The 25,265-nt window shown below is 36.8% G+C and overlaps 1 protein-coding gene across 2 annotated transcripts in view; it reads right to left on the bottom strand.

Annotated features, from left to right (window-relative positions):
- Positions 1-25,265, bottom strand: part of LOC5579823 (synaptotagmin-14) — a 95,737-nt gene that overhangs the window by 36,675 nt on the left and 33,797 nt on the right. For both annotated transcript variants that reach the window (XM_021838852.1, XM_021838851.1), the window contains exon 2: positions 18,678-18,839. In XM_021838852.1, the coding sequence (XP_021694544.1) occupies positions 18,678-18,834 (157 nt within the window). In that variant the 5' untranslated portion in view covers positions 18,835-18,839. The remainder of the gene's footprint in view (positions 1-18,677; positions 18,840-25,265) is intronic.

The following is a 25,265-nucleotide window of genomic DNA, read 5'->3' as shown; positions in this document are numbered from 1 at the left end:
ATCGACCGATATCGATCCTATCGGTTTTAAGTAAACTTCTCGAGCAACTCTTAGCCGACAGAGTTTCCAGTTTTTTGGACGAACAAAAGGTAATCTAGGATCACCAATTCGGTTTTAGAGCTGGTTCAAGTACCTGGACGGCTGCGAGTGAGCTTGTTGACGATATCTATCGAGCAATGGATAATCGTTGTATTGCCGGAGTCTTGTCCCTGGATTTGCCTTCGATACCATTGACCATGACGTACTATTGAGAAAATTAGAGTACTATGGAATTCGTGGTACTGCTAACGCATTGTTCAGGAGCTATCTAACCGCAAGATCACAATACGTATCAGTCAATGGCGCAACTAGTTCTAAGAGAGAAATTACAGTTGGAGTTCCTCAGGGGAGTAATTTAGGACCCTTACTGTTTCTGCTTTATACAAATGATTTGGCAAAGCTACCATTGCACGGGAAACCGAGACTTTTCGCGGACGATACGTCTGTTACATATACCGCAACCGATCCTGCCTGCCTCATAAATCTGACGAAGGAAGATATCCTGAAGCTGCAAATGTTCTTTGCGGAAAATCTACTGTCGTTAAACCTCGGAAAGACGAACTATATGATATTCCACTCGCGGCGGAAAAAAATTGACCGCCATGCAGAACTAGTAGTCGGATCTACTGTTGTTGAGAAAGTCGAGGTGTTTAAATACCTTGGGTTGATCTTCGACTCTACCTTGAGCTGGAGCTCCCACGTCGATAAACTGCGAAGCGATATCAGTTCGTATTGTGGTCTCTTCTGGAGAGTTTCCAAGTTTCTTCCATTGAAACAAGTCATTACTATGTATCAAGCGTTTGTTCATTCTAAACTTCAATACCTTGTTTCTATATGGGCTGCTGCATCAAAAACTATTCTGAAACCACTGCAGAGTACACAAAATCGATGCCTCAAAATTGTATACGGCAAACCCCGACTATATTCTGTACACAAATGCAACTCTTTCAATCAGTCCTATATTAGCATTAAAAGAGCTGCAAACCGTGGTTATGATGAAAAACATCCTCTACAACCCACGGATCCACCACAACTTCACTCTTCAGCGAGCTCATCACCCGCATGGAACGAGGAATCGAAATAACTTATTCGTTACTCGTCGTAATACGGAAGCTGGGAAGAAATCCTTCACGTACAATTGATTCCTGCGATATAACGCTTTACCCGCTGCGTTGAAATTGGAAATGAATCTAATGAAATTTAAGGCTGCTGCAAAACGATACGTTAAAAGCAATGTAAACCTGTACTTGATTTAGCTTGACTAAATTAGCTCCAACTTCATCAATACGTTTCCGTATCCACTTCTAAGACATGCACTTCGCCCAGAAGTTACTCCAGTTTTGCAGTAATGTCTCCAGCCTTTGGATAGCACTCAACAGCAATACCATTGCGCTGTTAGCTCTTAGTCTACAGCGACATAGTTTTTCGTTGTCCTTTATCCTGGTGTCCTTGGTCAGCAGTAGCACCAGTTTCCCTGTCAGGTAACATAGACTGGTATATGTCTGGCCGAAGCCAGTGATACTACGCTCATAACGGAGTTCGTTAACGCTTCCAGAACCACGCCACGCCTTCACCCAGAAGTTACTTCAGATTTACATTGCTTCGGTCAGCAGTAACATCAGTTCCCCTGTCAGCAATGTCTCCAGCACTCAGCAGCAACAACATTTCGCCGTTAGCTCTTGGACTACAGCGACAGCAGTAGCACCAGTTTCCCTGTCAGCCTACAGCAACACCGTTTTTCGTCGTAGTTTATCCTGGTGTCCTTGGTCAGCAGTAGCACCAGTTTCCCTTCCAGGTAACAGAAACTGGTATATGTCTGGCCGAAGCCAGTGATACTACGCCCATAACGGAGTCCTTTAACGCTTCCAGAACCTCGCCACGTCTTCGTACAGAAGTTACTTCAGATTTACATTTCTTCGGTCAGCAGTAACACCAATTTCTCTGTCAGCAATGTCTCCAGCACTCAGCAGCAACAACATTTCGCCGTTAGTTCTTGGACTACAACGACACCGTTTTTCGTCGTTTTTTATCCAGGTATCCTTGGGCAACAGTAGCACCAGTTTCCCTGTCAGCGAGACATCATTTCAACGGCACATAGTCAACAGCTCATCCTACCTAATTCAATTTATATAAAGTTTATAATATATCTAATTAGTAAGCTTGTATCCTGTAGTTATAGTAGGCGCTTCCTTAAAAGAGAACATATTCTCACTGGAAGTGCACATGATTTGTATATATATCGAAAAGAAGAGTAGGTTTTATGCCTTTTGGAGAAGAGGATACACTTGATCTTCACTCCCAAGGGCTTTTCCCTGCTCCAAATAAATAAATAAATAAAAAAATAAAAAAATTGCTTTTCTAATCAATAGGGTAGAAGTACCAATTATGGCAATAGTGGGATGGCAATATGTCAGGATACTCGGTACGAAATTTACGTTTTCATCCAGTACAGCCACTTCAACCGATGAATGTATGTTGCCTATCGAGAACAAATGGACAAATTAAATTAAATTGGAAATCGTGTTATTTATAGAAAAGCGGTTTAAAATCTGATATGTATTCATACTGTTGACTTATTGCATCCATAACGGTACACCAACCCTAGTCATATTGGTGCGCCATTAAAATTGGAACTCTTTGCTAGAACTGCTAGAATGAAACAAGTGTCGCCATTTAATACTAGTATCACAGACAAACAGACGTAACACTTAGAGCAAATTTATTCAAAATCCATCGCCCAGTTTACACCATCATCATCTGGTGAGCATGTTGCACGAAAAGGTGTTTCGTGCAACAAGACCGGCAGATGGCGGTAGTGTGAAACGTCAAACGCGAAGAAAAACTATGCGCGCGCCTCTGGTTGTGAGATTTGTAACATAAAGAATTTGAAATGATCGTTAAATGAGTGGTCGATGGAAATTTCGTCAGTGTTACGTCTGTTTGTCTGTGCTAGTATGTTCTATGTACCTATCGAAAATAAGCTGCTAAAATTAATAGTTTCAAGCAAAGCTAATGTAGCTAATATTTGTTTCAATATTTTGTTCGGCTCTTCTCTATATCGTTTTAAATAAAAATCATACGATTGAATGAGGTGGCTCTGGACCCGTTGCCCTGTTGGCTGGCTCATAATGCCCCATATATGGTTGGTGAACACACGAAAAAACATGGTATTCGAAATCGCTGCCAACAAATTTTCAAGTAGTTATCAACATTAATTATCGACATAACATGAAAGACAGTATTCTATAGTTCAAGTCATTTGCATTTTAACTATCGTTTTCGCAGTTTTTCCATTACATTCCATGACACCTAAGCCCCATATTGCCCCGATCACACTTATGTGAATTGTAATAGACTGGCAGCCAAATACACAGCCCGATTTGTAATGGTCTTTCAAAGTTGGGCTACAGCTTTAGATCATCGAACAAATGTTCACAGTAATCACAATACACAATTCGTATGACGTATGAAACGTTGTAAGAAAATATCTACCCAATCACCTTCCTGTCCGATGTATTTATTACCAATATTGATATTGTGGAGTCTATAATTATTTTGAGGGAAACATTTTTTTGGGAATAGATTTCTAGAAACGTAATTTCTATTTTCGTATTTATGTCTTCCAAACATAGCCTGCTATTGTTACAGATATATTTAAACCTGCTGATCCATTTTGGTCACATAGAAAAAACAAAGTATGTTGGTGTTTTTTATTTGTACACGATTTCTTCCACTAAAATAAATGCAAATGAACACAGAATAAGTAGATTATTAGACCTACGAATCTCAAAAACTTTTCATCAGTTTTGCTTTACGGCCATCTGGCAAGGGAAAACCTTCAAACAAAGGAAGCTTTCCGCTTGCTGCGGTCGAAGTAAGTAACTGAATAGTGCAACGATAGAGTTGTAACGTGACCGCAGTAGATGATCGGGTATGAGGCCATCTGGGCGAGGGGTTTGTGTTGAATAAAGTAATAATTATGCTGCTAATTTCAATTTCTATTCAGAGCTTTACACACATACATCGTGCTGCTGTATGTAGAGGTACGTGGTGTTGGGGCGGTTGAAACAAATTTATTACACTCGCGTTATTGCCTGCAGTTTCCGGTTTCACTTGCAAATTATTTATTTTTCCCATTTGGCCGTATCCCGCACGGTGTTCGTTTCGCACCGTCAGCTTTAGCAAGGAACTGATGGAGCATTTTGCTTGTAATAGCAGGGTTGGTTTGTGTTTGTGCATAACCTCTCTGTGAATCTATTTGTGTCGCTGCATGCCATACATGGGAATGGAGGATTCGTTTGCTCCCACAGGCTGACAGATGGCGGCACTGGAGAGAACCGCACCGGGCAGCTTTACGTAAATAATAATGAACAAACATTCGCGGTTCCATTGTAGTTATTGTTTCAATTCCCAGTCCCGGGAGTGCGCGAGCGAGCAGAATATGCGTCACTTCACACCGCCGCCATGTTTACAAAACGTGGTGTGGCAAGCCGCATCGCCAAGCATCGGTGATTCCGAACCATAGGAACCTGTGATGCACCACCACAGAGTATGGTACTTTCTATAGGCGCTTCCAATCTAGTAGTCTCCTTAGGGACAAAGTAGGCACTGCTGCATGCCTGCGGTTACTGTGGTATGGGAATGTAGGACCAACCGCTGTCACCAGGGATGAGTTGGCCAAACGTGACGTGAATGCGATACGCGTTTTCATTGTTCGCGCGGCGTTCATCGCAAGAAGGGGACGAAGGAAAACTGATATGATCTTGAAAATTCGGGATGATGTATATTCAGGGTTGGACCGGTTTTCTCCATATGGTATACGAAAAGGGAGATCTTCATATTGGATACCGTCAAAATCAGGCTTGATGGAACAACCATCATAGTAATCGGAGTTAACCTTAGCACTGCTAAACGACTAGGCCAAATCACATCGTGTGACACCAGGGATAGATAAATTGATTTTCAATTATTGTTTTCAACATGATTGACAAAGAGTGTTCATTTTGCTATTTTTATTATTATCGATGCGGTGAACAAGTCTATTTCACCCCTACTTTGAAGCCCGGTATTTGTTCCAGTTTACACCAACGAATTTTAAAATAAATAACGGCTTGTTTCCTTGAAATATACCAATTTGGACATAGAAGTCTTACGTGACATTGCTATAAACTTATTGCAGTCAAGGAAGAAATGCAGCAGAATGTTGAATTAGATACCAAATCGATACATTACAACTTAAGTAGGATCTCAAAAACTGGAAAATATGAAAATGGTGGACAACAAGTCCTGAAAGAGTTGTTCCTGCATAATTACCAACAAAAAATAGGAAATACAATAAAAGAATACAGGGAATACTCGAGTTAAATTCCAGAATTTGTGAAGTAATTGTTTACGGATTTATATCAGCAAGTCTGGAAAAATCACTTCAAGGATTTATTTTCGTAATTGATACAAGGATTCATAAAGAACATTTTTCTAGGAGTTTCTCACACTATTTATTAGACTTTTCCGAATAACTTTCTGGAATTCTTCTGAAAATCCTTCTGGGAATTCCTTTGCGATTGCAAAAAGATCAGGCTGACCATATGATGAAAACGATGAAAACGGCACAAATAAAACACAAAAACGGGACAATTTTAAAAGGCATAGCTCAAAAAAGTGCAATAATAGTCTTTACCCGAGCAGGCGAAAAAAGCTAAGTACAGTCGAATTTCGTTAGTTGCACTATCTTTAGGTGGGCTTCGTTTTAATTGGGCTTCCGTTAGTTGGGCTATAGCCCACCTAAAACAAAGGCAAACGTCATTTTCTGACATACGACGCAATTTATCAATGTTGGTAGCCCTGATTTTCTTTTGTTCTATGCTATTTGACAGCTCTAAACTCAGCCCAATTAGTGAAAGTCTTTCACTAAAAGGGCTACAGCTTTAGTGCAACGAACGAAAGTTGACTGTAATAGCAAATTTTGATATGGACATACAAAAGTTATATTAACTTGAAAGATATACATAAGGTACCGCGGGGCAAGTGGGTAAATGGGGTAAGTGAAAACAATTGATATATTTCACTGAATATGTGAAATAACGTTTTGAACTCATGCGTAAACCTTTGAGGCCATTGAGAACATTACGATAGGTAAGATATTTCTGAGATTTTTCAGCCATTATTGCATAATAGAGCGAAAAATTGTTAACCTGTCAACTGTTACTTCGTAACAAGTTGGCAGCGTACAATCTTATTTTAATATTTTCAGTGGAAAAAAGTTGCGGAAAATAATTTCCTGTACCACTTCTTAGTTGTCCTCTGTGACAGTTTCAAACTGCAATAAAAAAAGTTTTAGAATTAATTCGACGTAGACCTAAAAATAACTAAATTTAAACACCGTCAATTTTCTAATCAGGTGGAGCAAGTGAAAAGTTTATCATTAGAGATTGAATTTGTGTTTTCTCTTTAAGTAGCCATAAGTAAACATGGTTCGCAATTATCATAGAAAAACATAACGTGCTGATAATTCAAGAAACACTATACTCAAGCGTTAAAAGCTATTAGAAATCATGGAAATTCTCTAAAAGATGTTGCCAAACATAACAATATCAATATGTCTACTTCGGGCAGCCAATTAAAAGGAAGACGTTGACTGAAAAGTTGCAATATTAGAGAACACACGGAAATCTCGTGGAATGTCTATGTAAAGCTAGTTCAAAACATAAAAATGGGGTATAGGTCTATCCACATAAAAAAAAGACCCTAAATACGTTATTGAAGGATCCCGTTTGATTTCTCTCGAAGAGTTATCCGACGTCATATCCGACTTTCTCAAAAACAAATAACGAGCGGTGGAAATTATACAGAGCAGAAATGCAATTGCTATCCTATAATGTAAGAACTAACATTGGAAATGTTGCAGTTATAATGTTGTCGAATCATTTCAACTAACATAACTGAACAGAAGAAAATTCAAGTGAAAAGAATAACATTTTCTTTGTTTACATATTACTTATGTTATTGTTCATTGGGAAGCCTTAACAAATGTTAAAGCTTATAGAAATCGTGGATATAACTGTTTATTTTTTGAATTTATTATTCAAAACGGTAAACTTTTCACTTGCCCCACTTTTGGGGCAAGTGAAAAGTAAGGAGACATTTTTCAAAAACTTTTTCTGTATTTTTTTCTTTAATTTTTCATAAAAATCAATTTTAGCATGCTGCTTATATTTGGTGGGAGTCAAGCTAAAAAATATACACGACCTCATTTGTTTCAATTTAAAGTCTCTAGAATTTGAAGAATCTCAACTATGCGAATTCCATTACCCACTTGCCCCACGGTACCTTAAGAGATAATAAGACTATTAGCAAATCATATTTAGCTTTTATAAGATCTCACTAATATCAGCGAGCTATTCCTTAGATCTTCTAACATCAAATTTAGCTATGACTTAGAAGTTCCAGGAATATTTTTTTTATATAATCTTCAGATCTTTTATCTCTAATGTCAATCAATTCAATATCTCGATTAATGGTCAGCACTTTGCTTCTGACTTGTTGAATTAGAAAGATCGATAAGCTACCAAAGAAGGAGATATTTGATCATTCTCGACTAAATACATTAAGTTTACACTAAATACATAAAGGTTATGACAATTATGAGTGTTAAAACTTTTCGGAGAACTGAGCTATTCGGGGAAACGGGGTTTTCGGGGAACTAGCATTCTGAGAACTGGCGTTGGGAGAACGACATTCGGGAAACCACCATTCTAGGGAAAGTAGCAGAACCAGATTATGCAATCTCAAGCTACAGGTCTGTATGATTCAATAAAAGTCACTTAAAAACCTTGAAGCTTATTCTTTGATTTCCGAAGAGCAGCGTTTTTTTAAGAATTTAAAAATCGTTACACTTTTCAATTTTTCGAATTCAAACGTAAATTTTTCTAATATTTCATTACCAATTCTCCATTTCCTAAAATACGGGACAATTCGAGCATTTTCCATAAAACGACGGGACAGTCCGTTGAGGGAATGAAAACGGTACTGTCCCGTTAAATACGGTACGTATGGTCAGCCTAAAAAAGATTTCCGAGAGAATCCTGGGATGATTAGTAAAAAAATCACAGAGAGATTTTTAAATTAATTTTGGGCGGATTTGTGGGAGAAACACTTAAGGATTTCCGTAAAAATTTTAAGAGAGTCCCATGAAAATTTATGAAAGAATTACAAATGGATTTTTGCATGTATTTCATAGTAATATCCAAAAGAATCCCAGAAGTCATATCGGAAGAATCCCTGTAAGATTTTCAGGAAAATCTCAGGGTTTTTGGAAGAATTCACTAAGCCATCCGCAAGAATTCCTGTTTTTTTCTGGAATTTCTGAGCGATTTCCGGAATTATTTCATAAGAGAACTTTTATAAGAGTATTAGAAAGATTTCCGTAAGAATCTCAGGGATATTTATAAGAGTACCAGAGGGCTGTCCGAAAGTTCTCGTAAGGGATTTCCATTTAAGTTCAAGAGAGATTTTCTTAAGGTTAACTAATAAATCAAAAATGGAAATTAACTAGTAAATCAAAAAACGAAGAACACTTCCCGAAGACTGTAACAGTTGAAAAGTCAGGTGTTTACTGTTTGCCAGAAAACGCCGAAATTAAAAATCGATGAATTTTATAGCAAAAACAACCATGTATAATCGGGCAGCTCGAATGTATAACAGATTCATTCGAATAACCTACATGTAGGCGTGAGCACTTTAAAATACTAAAAAAAATCTACCTATGATCAAATAACTTATATGGGGCACCAATGTATTGGGGTTCGCGACGAGATTTTGAGATAAAACTAAAATTTAAAACGAGACAGGCAATCGGGAACAGGTTCAATAGCATGTTGGAGGAAGAAGGACAACTGTTGATAAAAAAAAAGAAAAATGATGAACTTCCGCCAACGATCGCGTTCGTATTAGTAAAATTTCATGGTCAGATGGACCACATCTATCTTCAAATTCTTAAAACTCGTCCATTTCTAAACTTCATATAGAAGCGACAAGTTGGTCTAAATTATTTTCACCAAAAAGTTAGTGCGTTCATAAGAAAGTTAGTTGAAACCTCTGAAGTTTATACTTATACAAATAAGTTAAAAAGTAAGGGGAAAAACAGTATTTCAGAGTGAATTATCAAAATAAAAGGTGAATTTGTGTAGTGATATAATCACCGGTCAGGTAAAACTTGTAAAGTACATGGAAGATGTGAAAATAAGTGTACAATGTTTTAACTATAGATTTGAGGTTTTAAAACGTCACGTTTAGAACAGAATCGCAGACTACGCTGAAAGCGAGAGCTGTAGCGAACAGAAAAGGTAGTATTTTGTGGCTTTAATTGTTGGGTGTGTGTTAACTGTTGTGTGGCTTCGCCACACCACGTGGCTTTTCCTTTGGTCTGGATTTTATCCACAGGAATTGGGACCCTATCCACCGACGGGGTGGAATATCGCTTTTTACGATCGAGACGCTTCCCATGACGGGATTTGTGGACGACCCTCAAGCACATGGTCGATCGTACTCATCCTCGGTAATCGTGCCGACGCAGCATACGGCGTCGCAGGCGATCCGACGTGAATAGAAGACGACGCCATCGACGGGCACGAGCCGATTCTGGCACGAGATGAGGTTGGTGTAGCCAGCACCTGAGATTCACCTGCACGAAGAGCGAACCCCATGATCCGGCGGTCAACAGAAACGCCTAGGATCCCAACAACGAGAGCAGTTCAACGAACGGCCGCAACGTCATCAGGTACCGATAGTATTAAGCCACAACCACACCCCTAGGGAAAAAGTAATAGTAAGCCAAATTGTGCAAATGCGAGAAGTTGATAATACATGTAGGCCTAAAACACACATTGAACGTTTAGCGGTGTATTGAGTTTTAATAGTAAGGAGAATTTGCCTGTTTAGTCTTGATCGGTCGGAATCGGATTGAGAGAGATTTGATATTTCTACGGTTGAGTATTTTCGTTGGTGCAAGTTCCGATTGAGTACAAATGGTATCAGGGGTTTGAGTTTGAGAATCTAATAGGCTAGAGAACCTGCCCTGAGTGCTTCTCTCCGGTTAGTCGGGCACGCAACTACAGGACTGGCATCCTTGTTAAACGCAAGGTTGGCGCAAAAGTCAGTACCGGAAAAAGGTACTATTAGAAAACACCCTCACTTTACAAGACTCACAGGAAGATTGTATCAGAATGTCAGAATTTCAAACGGATATTCGAAATTTACCCAGAAAGATTTCTGGAAAAACTTTAACATGAGTTCCGTTAGAATTAAAGGATTTATAGAAAAGGGCTGTACGATCGGGCACGTGCACAAGTTGAGCATACTAGAACAAGAATGCTATTTGTAATGTCATAGATCATAGTAGCCAAGAAATATAAAAGCTCATGTTTTGATATTCGATTCAACTAGACAGACGTGTTTTTAATAACGTAATCCGACACTATATTTTGGCGACGAAGAGAAAATTGAAGTGAAATGAAAGAGAAGAAAATATATCCTATCGGCCGCGAAAATGGTTAAGTTTATTTGAATCCGTTTGTTGTTACGTTGTGATTGGTGATGGAAAAGCCCGATGGTTTGTATCCAAATTGCTCGTCAACATAGAATGGACAAACAGTTAGTGGTATGTACGTATATTTATAAGTTTGCAGTGCAACCAAAATGCTGTCACGCAGGCAAAACGAAGGCAAATTATTGATCATTAGGGAGTAAGAGTAAGGATTTTGTCTCAGAATTATTTAATCTGCCAGTTGTCACGTGGTTGACTACGGTCAGAACCACAGCGTTAGTACTGTGTATGAAAAGCGAGGTTTTCTCACCAGAGTTATTTCGTTCAACAATGGCAACAGCATGGAAATGTTATTGGGAAAACTAATTGGCTTCGGTATGGAATATACAAGTTTTACCCTTTTTGAATTTATAATATTTATTGAATTCGCTTACTGGTCTGACACGTCGTAGATTCATAAGAGATTTTTGACAGATGCTTGGAGAATGAAAATGTGAAAATTTTCAAATTATGCTGTGGTTACTACGATGTACTAATAAATGTATTCCGCCAGTAAATTGATTGAAGATTTTGATTTGGTGATAACTAGAATTATACATAGTAATGAACTGTTATCAAAGCATCTAGATAACTTCACCAACTTTATTAAAAAATATAATAAGTTTCAGTGTTTCGCACATTGGAAAATCAAAATGACAAAGACCACCGATTTACTAAAAGCCTTAAGGTTTCATTTGTGTCTTGCTAAAGGTTGAGGAACGTAGTAAATCACTTTTTACCAAATGTGATTGCATAAGTTAATAAATAAATAGCTACGTATAATGGAAATGTAAAAAAGTAAGATAAAGTTAATTGAATGGAGTGTATGTAACTATTTAGAAAGATATGTGTGCAAGTTGTATTTTATAAAGCAAAACGAATAATCACTATTTGACTCCACGATAGTGGACTAGTAGGAAACTGATTAATTGGTGTTATTGATGTGAAGAACTTTTTCATCCAATACTTCGTATAACTCTTATGAGCAATTGTTATTAACCGTGAAAAAGGTTTCTTCAAGGTAAAATCACCTTTCTTTGATATTTCTTTGTTTTTATATAAGTTGGAGTATTGACGTTTTAAAATGCAGTTTTATTACACTTAACTGATGGATGCTTAGTTTTAAAGTGAAGAGTAATATTTAAAAAAAATATTGAGATGAAAGATATGAATGAAGAACGACAAACGAATTGCAGAGAGCATGGTTTTGTTGTTGTTAATAATATTAACTTATTCTATATAGCATATTATCATGAATCATATTAAAATGGTATAGTTACAGATCTTATCGGAAAATATTTTTAAATATTTATTTGTGCATGGCATATCATAGTTTCACTTGAAAAATCATGAGTTTGCCAATAATGTTAACAATTTTCCTTGGTTTGCATATTGCATATAACTATTGAAACAATGCTTATCGTTGTGAAAAAAATACAAATTAAGAAGTTTTTTAATGCACGACAGCAGTTTGATAGTTTAAAATAATTATGAAATGTAGTTAAAAACAAACGGAAAGAATGGCAACTAAGTTCTACTGAAAAATAGCTGTGTTTCATGGAGAGCAACCGTGTGCTACTCTTTGTTCGTCAACTATGTGTTATGGATAGCAACTGTGTGCTATTTACTAAAAGGCCAACTAAGTGTCGTGGATAGCAACTGTGTGCTAACTATTAAAAGGCCTACTGTGTGTCATAGTGGGCAACTCTGGGCTAGTATTCGAAAGGCCGGCTGTGTCTCTAGAAAATCATTTGTATGTTAATTATAAAAAAAAAACTGAGTCATGGAGAGCAACAGTGTGCTACTTTTTGATCGGCAAATGTGTGCCACGGAGAGCAACTGTGTGCTACTTTATGAAACGCAACCGTGTGCTATGGAGAGCAACTATGAGCTAATTGTTGAAAGGCAACTGTGTGCCATGGAGAGCAACTGTGTGCTAATTGTTGAAAGGCAACTCTGTGCCATGGAGAGCAACTGTGTGCTAATTGTTGAAAGGCAACTGTGTGCCATGGAGAGCAACTGTGTGCTAATTGTTGAAAGGCAACTGTGTGCTATTGTGCGTAACTGTGTGCTAATTGTCGAAAGGCAAATGTGTGCCATCGAGAGCAACTGTGTGCTACTTATTGATCGGTTATTGTATGACAAGGACCGCGACTGTGTGCTTGTTGTTAGAAGGCAATTATTTCCCTGGGAAATAAACTATGCTCAGATTTCTTAATGACAGTTAATGTTAGTTCATGGCAGACAACTGAGTGACATTGGGAGCAATGTTGAACTATTACTGAAATAGTTACTGTACAACTTGCGTAACGAGCAACTTAAATAAAAATATATTTTGAGGAACTACTGTAATTACGAAAGGGCAAATGTATGCCAAAAAGTTCAACTTATTTATTGGCAATAAATGATTTGAGATAATGTGCGTGTTATTTATTGATGATAGTTATTGATAGTCAAAGTGTGTGATTTAGAGGAAAAACTGTGTTCTATTGATTCAGAGGATATTGTGTACATTCTGTTGAAAGATATGGTGTTTCAAAGAATATAAGATTAGTTTGCATACAAACTGGTGCGTATAAACAACAATGCTTTTTTGCATATGAATAACAGTGTGCCAAGAAAAAAAATATAAGCCTTAAGACTAAGTAGCCGTCATTCGGTTTTGGCAGCATACTTTGCCTCAATGTGATCTGAAATTATTATGAAATGATATTTTATGATGCTGTTTATAAAATAATGTAGTTTTTTTTATAGAGTTAGTTCCACTGAATACCCACAATATAGCAATTTGTCTACGCTGATTAAGTGAGCACTTGCCCTCGTTAACAATCAAATTTCCGCTACTACGCAAATACTTATCACAACATACAAGTTCACAAACGCAATAATTCATAGCACTATGAATTATTGCGTTTGTGAACTTGTATTTTGTGATAAGTATTTGCGTGGTAGCCGAAATTTGATTGTTAACGAGGGCAACAGCCATGATGTGAACAGATCAGCTTCCTGATAAGATATGACGTGGATGTGAATATTACTTTAATAAAATTATGACGATGAGAACAGGTGATTTTTCAATTGTTTGATTAAGTTTGAAAAGAAATCCGTGTATGTGCAAATGAGAATTTATTAAGAATAAAAGTATAGGTTTTAAATCATCCATTCCATCGCTACGGCTACCATGAATAGCTGTGCTATTTTGCAAGATTAGAACATGGTTAGCGTCGTAGGTTCAAATCCCACCGGTAGAGTACCTGTCTATGAGCAAAAATAATGTTCTCAGTTAATAACTTGAACTGTTCATAAAAATATTAAGCTAAATAGCAAGCTTTTAGTTAGCTGGGACGCAACCCTACAAAAAAAAGGGTAACAACTTGAGGTATTTAGGGTTTTAATTTATGTTTTAAAGTTTAATAATTATCTTTGTATTAATTCAAGTTAGATGTCCAGAGAGTATAAACAACTTCGGAAGAATACTATTTTTTTTATGAATTATGGAGCATTTTGAAATAAATAAAAGTTATTAGTCACTCAAGTATTTCGTTTGAGCATTGAAAAATGTTGGTTTCAAAAACAATAGTATAATTATATTTTGGAGACAAAACAGTCGTTTGCTGAAAATCTTCCTGATAAAGATAAAAATAAAAATATACATTTTCGGCTCAATTAAGAATATTTCATACTGATATAATAAACACATTAACATTGATAAATTCATCAAAGCACACAAATCGTAGGTCGGCTTCAAAAAGCGATAAAAATAGAAACATTTAAAAAGCAGTAGAATGCTGAACAGATTTTATGATAGTGTTACGACTGTGTCCCAATTTAGCTAAACGTATTTATTATTGGTCTTTGAAGTGATTTTCATCATAAATCATCACGTTATATATGTAACATTATCCGCATATCAAAACGATTTTGTTAGCAAGCTTTTCACATTAAGGTGTTTTGAAATAAGAGCTTTCTTAAACTTGCAACCATATCACCAGGAAGATGTTTTTAGCAAACCAGTCAATCCGGTAGATGTTTAAAATCAAGGTAAAAGATATTGTGTACTCAGTCCATTAAGATAGATAGGATACAAACCACAATATGTTTTTTTTTCCTTTATTACGTGAAATTGTGTGCATAAGTAGAAACATTGCAATAATAAACATATATATTGTGAAGTTCAGTGAAATCAGTTTTTATAGTTTACAAAAAAAATGAATGTTAAGTGCGAAAATGAAACGAAAAAGAGGAGAAATGTGATAAATCAAAATAATAATTCGAGTAACTACCCTACATGAGTTAAAGCAATCAGGCGAAGTTGAATATAAAAGAAGAAAATAAGAAAATGTAAAGACGCGAAGTTAAGTACTGCAAAGCATTAAATTATGAACAAAATAAATCTCTTTTCCCATTTACAGGTTTCATGCTTATGGAATCTATTTTACGTACTGAGCCTTTGAATCCGCATCATATTAACAAAGGTTTTGCGGTGTAGAACTATTTACATGAAGACGAGATGAAAAGGAGGAGTTGTACGATCGGGCACGTGCACAAGTTGAGCATACTAGAACAAGAATGCTATTTGTAATGTCATAGATCATAGTAGCCAAGAAATATAAAAGCTCATGTTTTGATATTCGATTCAACTAGACAGACGTGTTTTTAATAACGTAATCCGACACTACAAGGGCCAGAATGGAAATCGCTCTGGCCCTTAACTATAAATCCTTCAATTTCAACGGAAATCATGTTAAAGTTTTTCCAGAAATGTTAGGAGTTTTCGGAAGAATTTCTGAGAAAATCCTTTAAAAATTTGTCCATAGTAATTTTGTTGTTGTTTTTTTTTTTTTTTTTTTTTGACTTCCATAAAAAAGATTGAGATATCTGGAAAAATTTCAACATGATTTCCGGAGGTATTCCATAGAGATTTCCGGAAGAATCCCAATAATCTGACAGTGAAAGAATAGATATTTTACTATGGTTTTAGGCGGATTTCTGGGAGAAACACTGAAGAATCGGAAAAATCCTGAAAGAATCTAAGTGGGATGTCCAAGAAAAGTCCCAGGGACATTCACGAAAGAATTACTAATGGATTTCTGGAAAAAAATGGAGGGTTTGATCTAATCATTTCGGATGGATTGCCGGAAGAAATCCTAAGGGATTTTTGCAAGAAACCTTGAAAGATTTTTGGAAATATCTTCAAAAGATATTCAGACGAATCCCAGATCATTTTAAATAATTCCATCCCTCAGGAAAGCAATCATAGAAACATTTTCGGCAGAATTCCAGGGAAACGTTACGGAAAAAATCCAGCAGAACTTCCATAAAAATCCAAGAAGAATTTTCGAGATAATCCAAAAGAAGGAAGAATCACAAAGCGATCAGAGATACAACTATAATAGTTTCACAAAGATTTCCGGAAGAAACTAAGAGGAATTTCTGAGTGATTTCCGGAAGAATCCCAGAAAGGGTTTTCGGGAGAATCTCACTGGGATTATTGGTAGATTCTCTGAAAGATTTTCTGTAGTATCATAAAGAAATTGCGAGAGTAATTCCAGAAGTAAAATCCGTAGGAGATTTTTTGACGGAACAGCTCAAGATAGGTTAAAGAACTATAGAGGGACCTCCTGATAAATTTCAGAAGGATTCCATATAAGGGATTCCATGAGGATTACCGGAAGAATTTAAGAGATTTTTGGGATAATTCCACAGAATTTTTCGGAAGAATTGATTAGGAATTTCCAGGAAGAATCTCAGTGAGATTTTCCGAAGAATCTCAGGAGGATTTTCAGAAGAATCCCAGAGAGCTGTGGAATTTCTTGATGAATCGTAAAGCGCTACATTCGATAAATCATATGCAACAAAAATTGTAGGCGCTATCCATTAAATTCGAATACCAAAACCATTTTGATGAATATAACAACACAGCAAATGTCTTCAATGTGCATCAGTTGTATGGAATTATGTGCTGACCGAGCATCAATGCATTACTATAATTCCTCTAGGTCTAGGCGCTATTTTCTCAATGCCTACTTTTTCCATGCAAGATCCTTTGTTTCTTTTATATGCCGAGATGCATTAGAAAAATACAAAAAATAACTTTTAAAATAACTTTTGAGCATCGAAAGTATTATGAATTTTGTAGATAAGTAGTTACTTTCTAACACATACAATTTAAATTCTATGGTAAACAAATTGACATACCTGCTGGTGAATTTGCATGCGAGTTGACTGAAATAATTAAATAATGCAATTTTGACAGCCAATATCTCAGCCAAAAACTCAAGAAACTGTACATTGGTCCCAAAGCCATATCTAGGAAGACAAGAATGTTTGCGCCTGAACCGTCAGTTGTAGATATATCGTGTTTTCGGGAAAGTTTCTCCATGTTGTTCACAATTTTTTCAGTGATGTGAAATTAAGGTGGCCCAATGCTGATGCCCTAAATACAATGTTCTACAATGTTTTAAAACAATCGATTTGGAGCAACTTTGCTGGAGAACCCAAATTTCTATCTCTTATGGTTCGCGAGTTTTCTCGTAAAAACTTTGTTCCGAGCACTTCTAGAGCAATCAGAGATTTTCTTCTAAAAAAAATTTTTGTTTTAAAGTGTCAATATCTCTGAAAGGCGCAAACGGATTCTCAATCTTTTGTCGCCATTGTAAACATAATCTTTTTATCTAACTATGGTGTTTGAAGATTGAAAAGAATGAAAATAATATGTTTTTAAACGAAAACAACTATAACTTGAAAAATAATCGAGATAGCACTTTGGTGGCTTCAGCAAAAATGTGCAAAATTGAAAGTTCTGAAAGTGTTTGATACAAGGTATTTATAAAAATAGATTGAATGCTTCTTATGCTGTGTGAAGTTCAAGTAGAGAATTCTTTCTATCCTAAATGTTGCATCCAAACTCAGTTTTTTACAAATAACCACAATCCCTATGTATCCCTCAAATCTCTCCCCACCACGTGATGACCTTTTCCATCTGCCATTACCACTAACGATAGCGCCAGCATGTCACAAAGAAATCGACACTATCTCGTTTACACCCGTCACAAATGGAGTGATGTGTTTCCAGAAAATGACCGACTGGGCGCACCCAACCAAACCAAACCGAACACGACGATACGTACATAACAGAGAAATTCCACAAAACACTTCATCAGAGTATATCTGAACTGAAGCTTGGGCTCGCTCACCACAACAACCCATCCCATGTCTATATCGCTTGTAAACCAATAGCCAGCAATTTGATGAGCAATCATTCATTCCAAGTACTGTATGGACACCGGCCGGAATTCATTATTCGTAGAAGCAGTCCGGTCGAAGTAGATATGGATCAAATTGAAACGGAGAATGTGCACAGTGAAAAATATCCTCTTCAACATTCAACAAAATGTATCGCATGTGGATTTTATTCTAAGTAATAACTTAAGCCACCATCTATAAGGAACCGAAGCAACAAGTTACGCCCACACATTTATCGATCCTTATTGTATATTCACATACCGGTACTCATTTTATACAATCCGTAGGGGATCTGGTTATATCTTACCCAGGCAGGAGCTCTGATTCCACCTTCCCCTACATGCAATAAACACTCCTTGACAAACCTCTGAGGGGGTGTTCACAAGGACGACGGTATCCCCGTGCGGTTATGTCCTGCAGCGGCGGGGACCTCTAACAAATAACGGCCATTTCCGTTTGCTCAATTATGCTACATGATGTAAGCCCCACAAGTGGGTAGGTTCCTACTAATAAAGTGCGCCGAGGGAACCGGTTGAGAGCGGGCGGAATCAATTAGTCCCACAATAGCGGGCTTGTTTTGTTTTGAGGTTATGGTGTCAATAAACGCGCTCTCAGACTAATGGTCGTCGATGGCGAATTAATGGCTTTCCCCTGCCCAACCTTCCGCACACACAACGGACACCACATGGTACTGGTAAGCCTGAATTGGCCGGACATTGTGTTTTCGAAGCACTCAGTCAGTGGTAAATTCATTAGTCATGGAGACGCATGGTTGTTCTTGCGAATGTTTCAAGTTGAGGCGATAGCTACTTACGAATTGTGTGAACCGTTTTGGCCGGCAGGGTGTTCTCGTCGCAGCAGATAAACGATCCGGGTGTGGCGAAGCACCACTTTCGGTTGATGTACAGGAACAGGACCAACAGCAACGCGATAAAGCCGAGGGCTGCTCCGAGGAACGTTGTGGTCTCCATGGGAACTGTAAGTGGCGGGAAAAAAGATATAAAAACGTTATTATACGGAATAAGTGTAACGCAATCTTAGATTCTTTCAGCAAGACTTAATAGGGTAAAGAGGTATAATATGCCCCCCTTAGAAACAACTGCTCTATCGCAGTAGCAAATGTATTAATTCTATAGTTGATGTCAAGGTGTTATTTATTTAGTTGGTCATGCTGTGCAGGCAAATTACTCTTGTCAAGTAACTTCTAAAAAGGGACGTTATTTATAAACGGTCCAAATCTTGACATTTCAAAACACACCGGGCAATATGCCTCTCCAGTAGAAAAAAGTTCCACAGTGTTGTAGAAATGTTTCCAAGGAGAATTCCACCACTTGCTAAGCTTAATAGCACAGACAAACAGACGTAACACTCAGAACAAATCTCGATCAAAATCATAGTCACAAGGGCATGTATGCCCAATGCTAAAATCGATGTGTTTGGCCGACAGGCCAACAGATGGCGGTAGTGTGTAAACGTCAAACACGAACGAAAACGATGCGAGCGCTGCGGGTGGCGGATTGGCCACCTACCATATTTTTAAATCGACCGTTAAAAAGGTGGTCGATGGACAATGATGAGAGTGTGAAGTCTGTTTGTCTGTGTTAATAGGGTCCATAGTAAGATAGGCTTCATTTACAACGAGGCTTGCTTAGCGGACGCAAAATTTTACGCCAAAAACCTGATATTCAATATTTTTTGGAAATTCTATTGATTATTCAAACTTCTCAAAGATCCAATATGCGCAACATCATTTTTCACGGATATTTAAGATATGTAATCATATTCACGTGTTAAAGAAGCCCCATTCCCTTGAAAATGAAGTGGGGCGTATTGCCCGGTAGGAGCGCATTATCCCGATTTACCCTAAGTGCTGTAAGAAGATTTTGCAGCACCTATCGTAACGTTTTTGGCAATTACATACGACAATTTACAATTCGTTGTGGAAATGTAGGCTGTTTCGCAACAAAATATTCGTCAGAAATTCTGCCAAACAACTTCTACGGGTTTTGACAGAAATTCAGCTAAAAAAATGGTTGTAGGACATTTCCCAGAATGACATTCCCCAGACCGCCATTTCCTAGAATGACGTTCCCCAGAATGAGACATTTCCCAGAAATCCATTCCCCAGAATGGGACATTCCCCGGAAAACCATTCCCCAGAATAGGACATTCTTCAGAATCGTTTTTATACATTTTTGAAAAGCGGAAAGAAATAAATTTGGTTTTATTTAGTCTTTTGTCGTTAAAAAATGTACTTATCGAATTGATTCGAAATCCCAGTCGCTTTGAATCCCGGACACCGACACCAATTCACCCAAAATATTATTTTGTCAAAATCATTATTACGGATCTCAAGCAAATACAAGTTGAGTCCAAAAAAAAAACCTTTTTAAAAGCGAGTGTTTGCTTCCCTTGTCTCAGGCAAACCATCCGAGGGGGCACCCATAAACCACTTGGTCACATATGGGGCTGAGTAGTTTTTGACCAAAGACCACGGCCCATATAAATTTCACAACGTTTGTATGGACAAAAGATCACGCAGGGGGGAATGAGGTGGTCTTGAAAATCCAAAATAAAAGACTACGTAATTCATGGCCAGACCCGACCAAAATCTGAAGAGGAAAATGCTGTTTAAAAGCTGTTCAACATGATTGTGTTACTCTTCCCCGGAAGTAAATTTCCCGAATGCTAGCTCTCCGAATGACCCATTTCACCGAAAAACATTTCCCCGAATTAACCGTTTCCTCGAAAAGTGATGCAGTTTAAACAGGTACAAGAATAGACTTTAGGGACTGGGTGCTGTTCAAAAGAAGAAGATTTTATAGATTATTAGGTCATTCTAGTCTAGACTAAACACATCTTGCCGTGGACGGTGGAACTCGGAAGAATCGCCAATCAAGTTTTGAATGGTGTAGTACTAAATTCGGTTTTCATTTACTTATAGGTATCCGAGGCTACAAAGCAAAGCGGTGCTAAAGGTCCAGGGTCAATCCAGTATCATTTCGCAATGAAAATTTTCTTGACTTTCTTGGGCATAAAGTATTATCGTTGTACACACCATATACGAATGCGAAAATGATAACTTTAGCAAAAAACTCTTCCGACTTTTTCCGACTCGCAGCAAATTTTAACCGAGATTTGCACGGACAAGTAGTCGACAAACAAATGTTCTAAGAAATCAGGAAATAACAGCCAAGAATCAGCAGCCTGACAACTTGTTAGCTGAATCTCGGTTAAAATTGAAAAACCAAGATTCGCACAACCGAGCTCGATGCTTTTATGCAAATTAATGGATCCAAATAAAAATTATGACCACAAGGATATGGAGGAGGAACTCTTCTTCATCGTACACTAAAACAAGCGTTAAAGTAATACACTGAGAAAAATCTACACGTCAAGGTCGTGTGTTTTACTTATAGATTTGCGCAATGAGGAAAATCACATGATTTGAGTGTGGTAGCCATATGGATTTCATCATTGATTTCACGGTATAATAACATGTGTATCAACATTAGGTTGTCATGTGAAACAAACATGAATTTCCAAATATTAAATCATAAAAACCAACTGATTTGCTTATTGAATTCGACATGTAGTAGCTTTAGATAGTCATGTGTGGTAGAACATAGATGTCATGGGACTGAAAGAAGAAATTTGGTAGAAAAACTTTTGTTCCCCAAAATATGGATCCGAGGCTCCTCTGCTTGTCGCAAGCTCTCTTGATTTTTTTTTCAAACCCATGAGCCAGCAACAAGCGGGGTGCCGCAATTTGGGAAGCCAGGGATAAGCATATTCCATTTTTTTCGAAACTGAAAGCCAGGAAAATCTGTTAGTGGAATCCGATTTTTCTACTAAACTACTATAACTAAATTTCTATAACTATACATTATAGTCAATGTTTTCTTATAGAAAGGTAGAACTCTCGTATATCGGTTAACTTCACTAATAAAAGAAAAATCGAATTCACAAATTTTCATCTAACACTTTCAGCTTCAAAATTTGCTTCTTCTCTTTGGAAGCATGATGATGACTGTCGTTCGACACGAGGTCCAACCGCAATTCAGTTCACTATGCATCCTATGGGTTGATCACAAACAATTTAGAAGCTTTAAAAATGGAAATCGATAGCATAGCTCATGGATTTCATCATAACAATCTCATTGCGCAAATCAATGAATCGACCAACTTGAACATGATGATTATGACATAAGATAACCATAAACAAAACACACTGAATCCGTGTTGGAGTGATGATCTATGCGTCCATAGGTTGACACATACGAATCTGAAGAGAAAGCTTCGGGAACTTATGTGGAAAAAATATGGAATCCCTGTTGTCGGTTGATGAATCAATCCATGAAGCAAAACACAGGAATTTAATGTGTAACACACACAAAGTTTGCAAGAAAATCATAGCAAATCGATATGGACGTTCATGAATCGATCAAAAATTTTAAACACACAGATCGAGCGTGTGGATTTTTATCAGTGTAAGAGCCATGAATAAATTTTAAAATTTACTATTCCAACCACTACACAATGGTCGAAAAAAATGAAGCTTGGAAAAACTAGTTTTATTGCCTTAATCGATGAAACATGCAATCTGAATATATTATTTCGCGTTTTTATTGTTTCAGAAGTGATTAATCACATATTACATAACTTTTTTGAATCGTTTTTTTTTACTTTTTTTTTTATTAGAAATACATTCAAACTTGGCAGAAAACACAAATTTGTTTTTGTATTTGACCGATTTGATCAAAATGTGTATGAATAGTGGATAAATATCTTTAAATAAACTTTGTATAGAAAATATCATTTAAATATATGTAAAATATAGAATTATTCAAATACTACTCCAACTCTATACTCTAACTTGAAAATCAGCATATTTCTGCAAAAAAATCAAACGTTTTTTGCAAGATCCAAGGATGCTTTTTGATGTGTAATATTCAGGCGTTGCAGAATTCGCTCTCATTTGAGAATGAAGCACGATCAAAGCAAGCAAAGAAAAACATCCCATCTGTTGCGGTCCACGATCGTCATTGTATCGCAAGGTGTAACAAGTCTGATAAATGGAAGCAGCGAGCGAGAGCCCCAACGAGAGAGCGATGATAACATCCATTTTTCTCGCTTGTTTACCGTTGGGGATAGGTGTTTTTCTTTACTGGCACGATAAACAATCCACGAACTTCCAATAACAACAGTGCCCCCAGGCTTGGAGCATGTTTAGAGGGGTTTTATCATGCACTACTATCCCCCCAATCAAACTTGTAGCAGTATACGATAAACAGTCTCTCATAATGTGCAGCATGTTATGATAGTTACAGAGAGCGATACGTGAGAGATTCTCTCAATTTTCTCAGGATTCAATCCCTGGTAATATTCGAAATGGTGGCGACCTGGGAGGGAGGCACAGATACTACACACGAAATATAGAACAACGTTTGTTTGAACTGCAAGATAACTCCAGCTTGCCAACAACAATCAAGGCAGGCTTGGGGAAAATCGCTAGGTTTCTTTTGTTGTGTACTTTCGATCTTTCCTGACAAACATGGAAAAAGGGCCACAGTTTTCTATGCACTAAATATTCATTTTCATTGGAAAAAGAAAACGATGCGTTTTTCAATGCTTTATATTCAATCAGATTGAAAGGTGCTCACTTGACATTACTTGCATTGTGTGCATGAATTGATTTTCATTCGGTTTTTGTCACTTTTGATGAAATGCGAAAATGTGTTTTAATCAGTTACGCCCTCTTTCCATGTTAGTCCAATGTTTGAGATCTGGGCTCACAGTGACAGATCGTGACAACGGAATCTCGGCTCACTATGACGTACAGAAATTTTGTATTGGTTTCTCCCTCCCAGGTGGCGACATGACGCGTCAAATGATCAAAATTATCAAAGTGTAATGTTGAATAGTACTAAAACTTCAACCAAATTTTTTTCCGTTTTCATGCTCGATAAAAGTGTTGAAACATAAGCTTTCAGATAGTATGTATCTATGAAGAAATATTGCATTCCTAAAATATGAATTTTGTACTTTATTTTAAAATAATAATTTTAAAGTTTTTGACTTCAGCTAATTTGATTTATGACGTCGAAGAAATTTAAATTTTACTTCAATTTCAATCAAGGATAATATAATACATGAGGTATATTTTAAAATGATGAAAAACATATAGGGTAAATGATGGCTTCGGCACCCTTAGAGTATTTTCGGCAGCACTAACTTATCTTCCTTGTTAACATTTATCTACGGAACAAGAGTTACCTTCAATGTACTCAATATATTCCTTGAACTATAATCTTCCATGTTAACTTCATCTTTCACAAAAATATGATATAACATGGGTTTTATCATTGAATGAAATAAATGCTTACGAAATTATCGTCATTCGTGAGCTGCCGAATAAAACAACACAAGAACAGCTTAAGAAAAACTCACCTCTTTGAAAGGTCCAATTCTCCACTCCAATACCAATTTGTCACAAAAGCTACGCACCGATCACTCATGCACTATTATACTTATGATTTGTCTATAAAGCACTCGAAAATACTTTTATGCTTTAAATCACAAATTAAAATTAATGCACTTTGCTTTCCTTGGCAATCACTTTTTATTACGGGAATAGGTTGCAAGAAAACCATATTCAATTGCGGTGTATTTTTTATTCACAATTTAAATTCATTGAAAAAATTGAACACAACTAATTAATGCATTGTAATTAGGCAACAAAGCATGCATTGGTAATAATTGAGCCTTTCAATACTTTCCTTTTCTGAAGATTGTAGCGCATAAACTTCAATATACTGAGAAACATATAAAATATACGTCTTTCAATAGGTAAACTATTTTGGCAACACTCCTGTTGTTCTACAGGCAATCAGAGGATGATGTTTTTGTGTCAAGTCATAAGTGCATTGATTTGCAAAGGGCCTATTCTGATTTTCTCATACACTGAAAATAATATGAACGTAAAAAATATGTAAAAATAGCCTGTAGAGTTTTCAATTTCGCGTTACTTTTTAGCGATTTTTTGCGCATAGACACTAGGGTGCGGCTTATTTTCCAAAAGTTCTCAAAACCAAAAATTCGTGTGCTCTTATGAATTCAAACCATATTAAAAGAGAAACCACAAAGTTGGAGCCAAAAATATTAAGATTTTTATATTTATTTATTCACCGTCTTTGACTACAGGTCACACAGACTGAAAACATAATATTATGTACTTTACTTAAATTCTATCTCTTATCCTATTAACAATTTAGGGGTGGCAAATTTTCAGTTATAAAAAATGGCCTTCAGTGAAGTCACCATAACTTTGGTTATTTCTCACCAATTTCAAAACTTTTAGCATCATTATTTTCAAAATAAATTTTATGAGAACTTTGTAGAA

Source organism: Aedes aegypti, chromosome 1 (genome assembly GCF_002204515.2).
Source record: "Aedes aegypti strain LVP_AGWG chromosome 1, AaegL5.0 Primary Assembly, whole genome shotgun sequence".
In the NCBI taxonomy this organism is placed as follows: Eukaryota; Metazoa; Arthropoda; class Insecta; order Diptera; family Culicidae; genus Aedes; species Aedes aegypti.
This window is presented reverse-complemented; position numbering and strand designations above follow the sequence as displayed.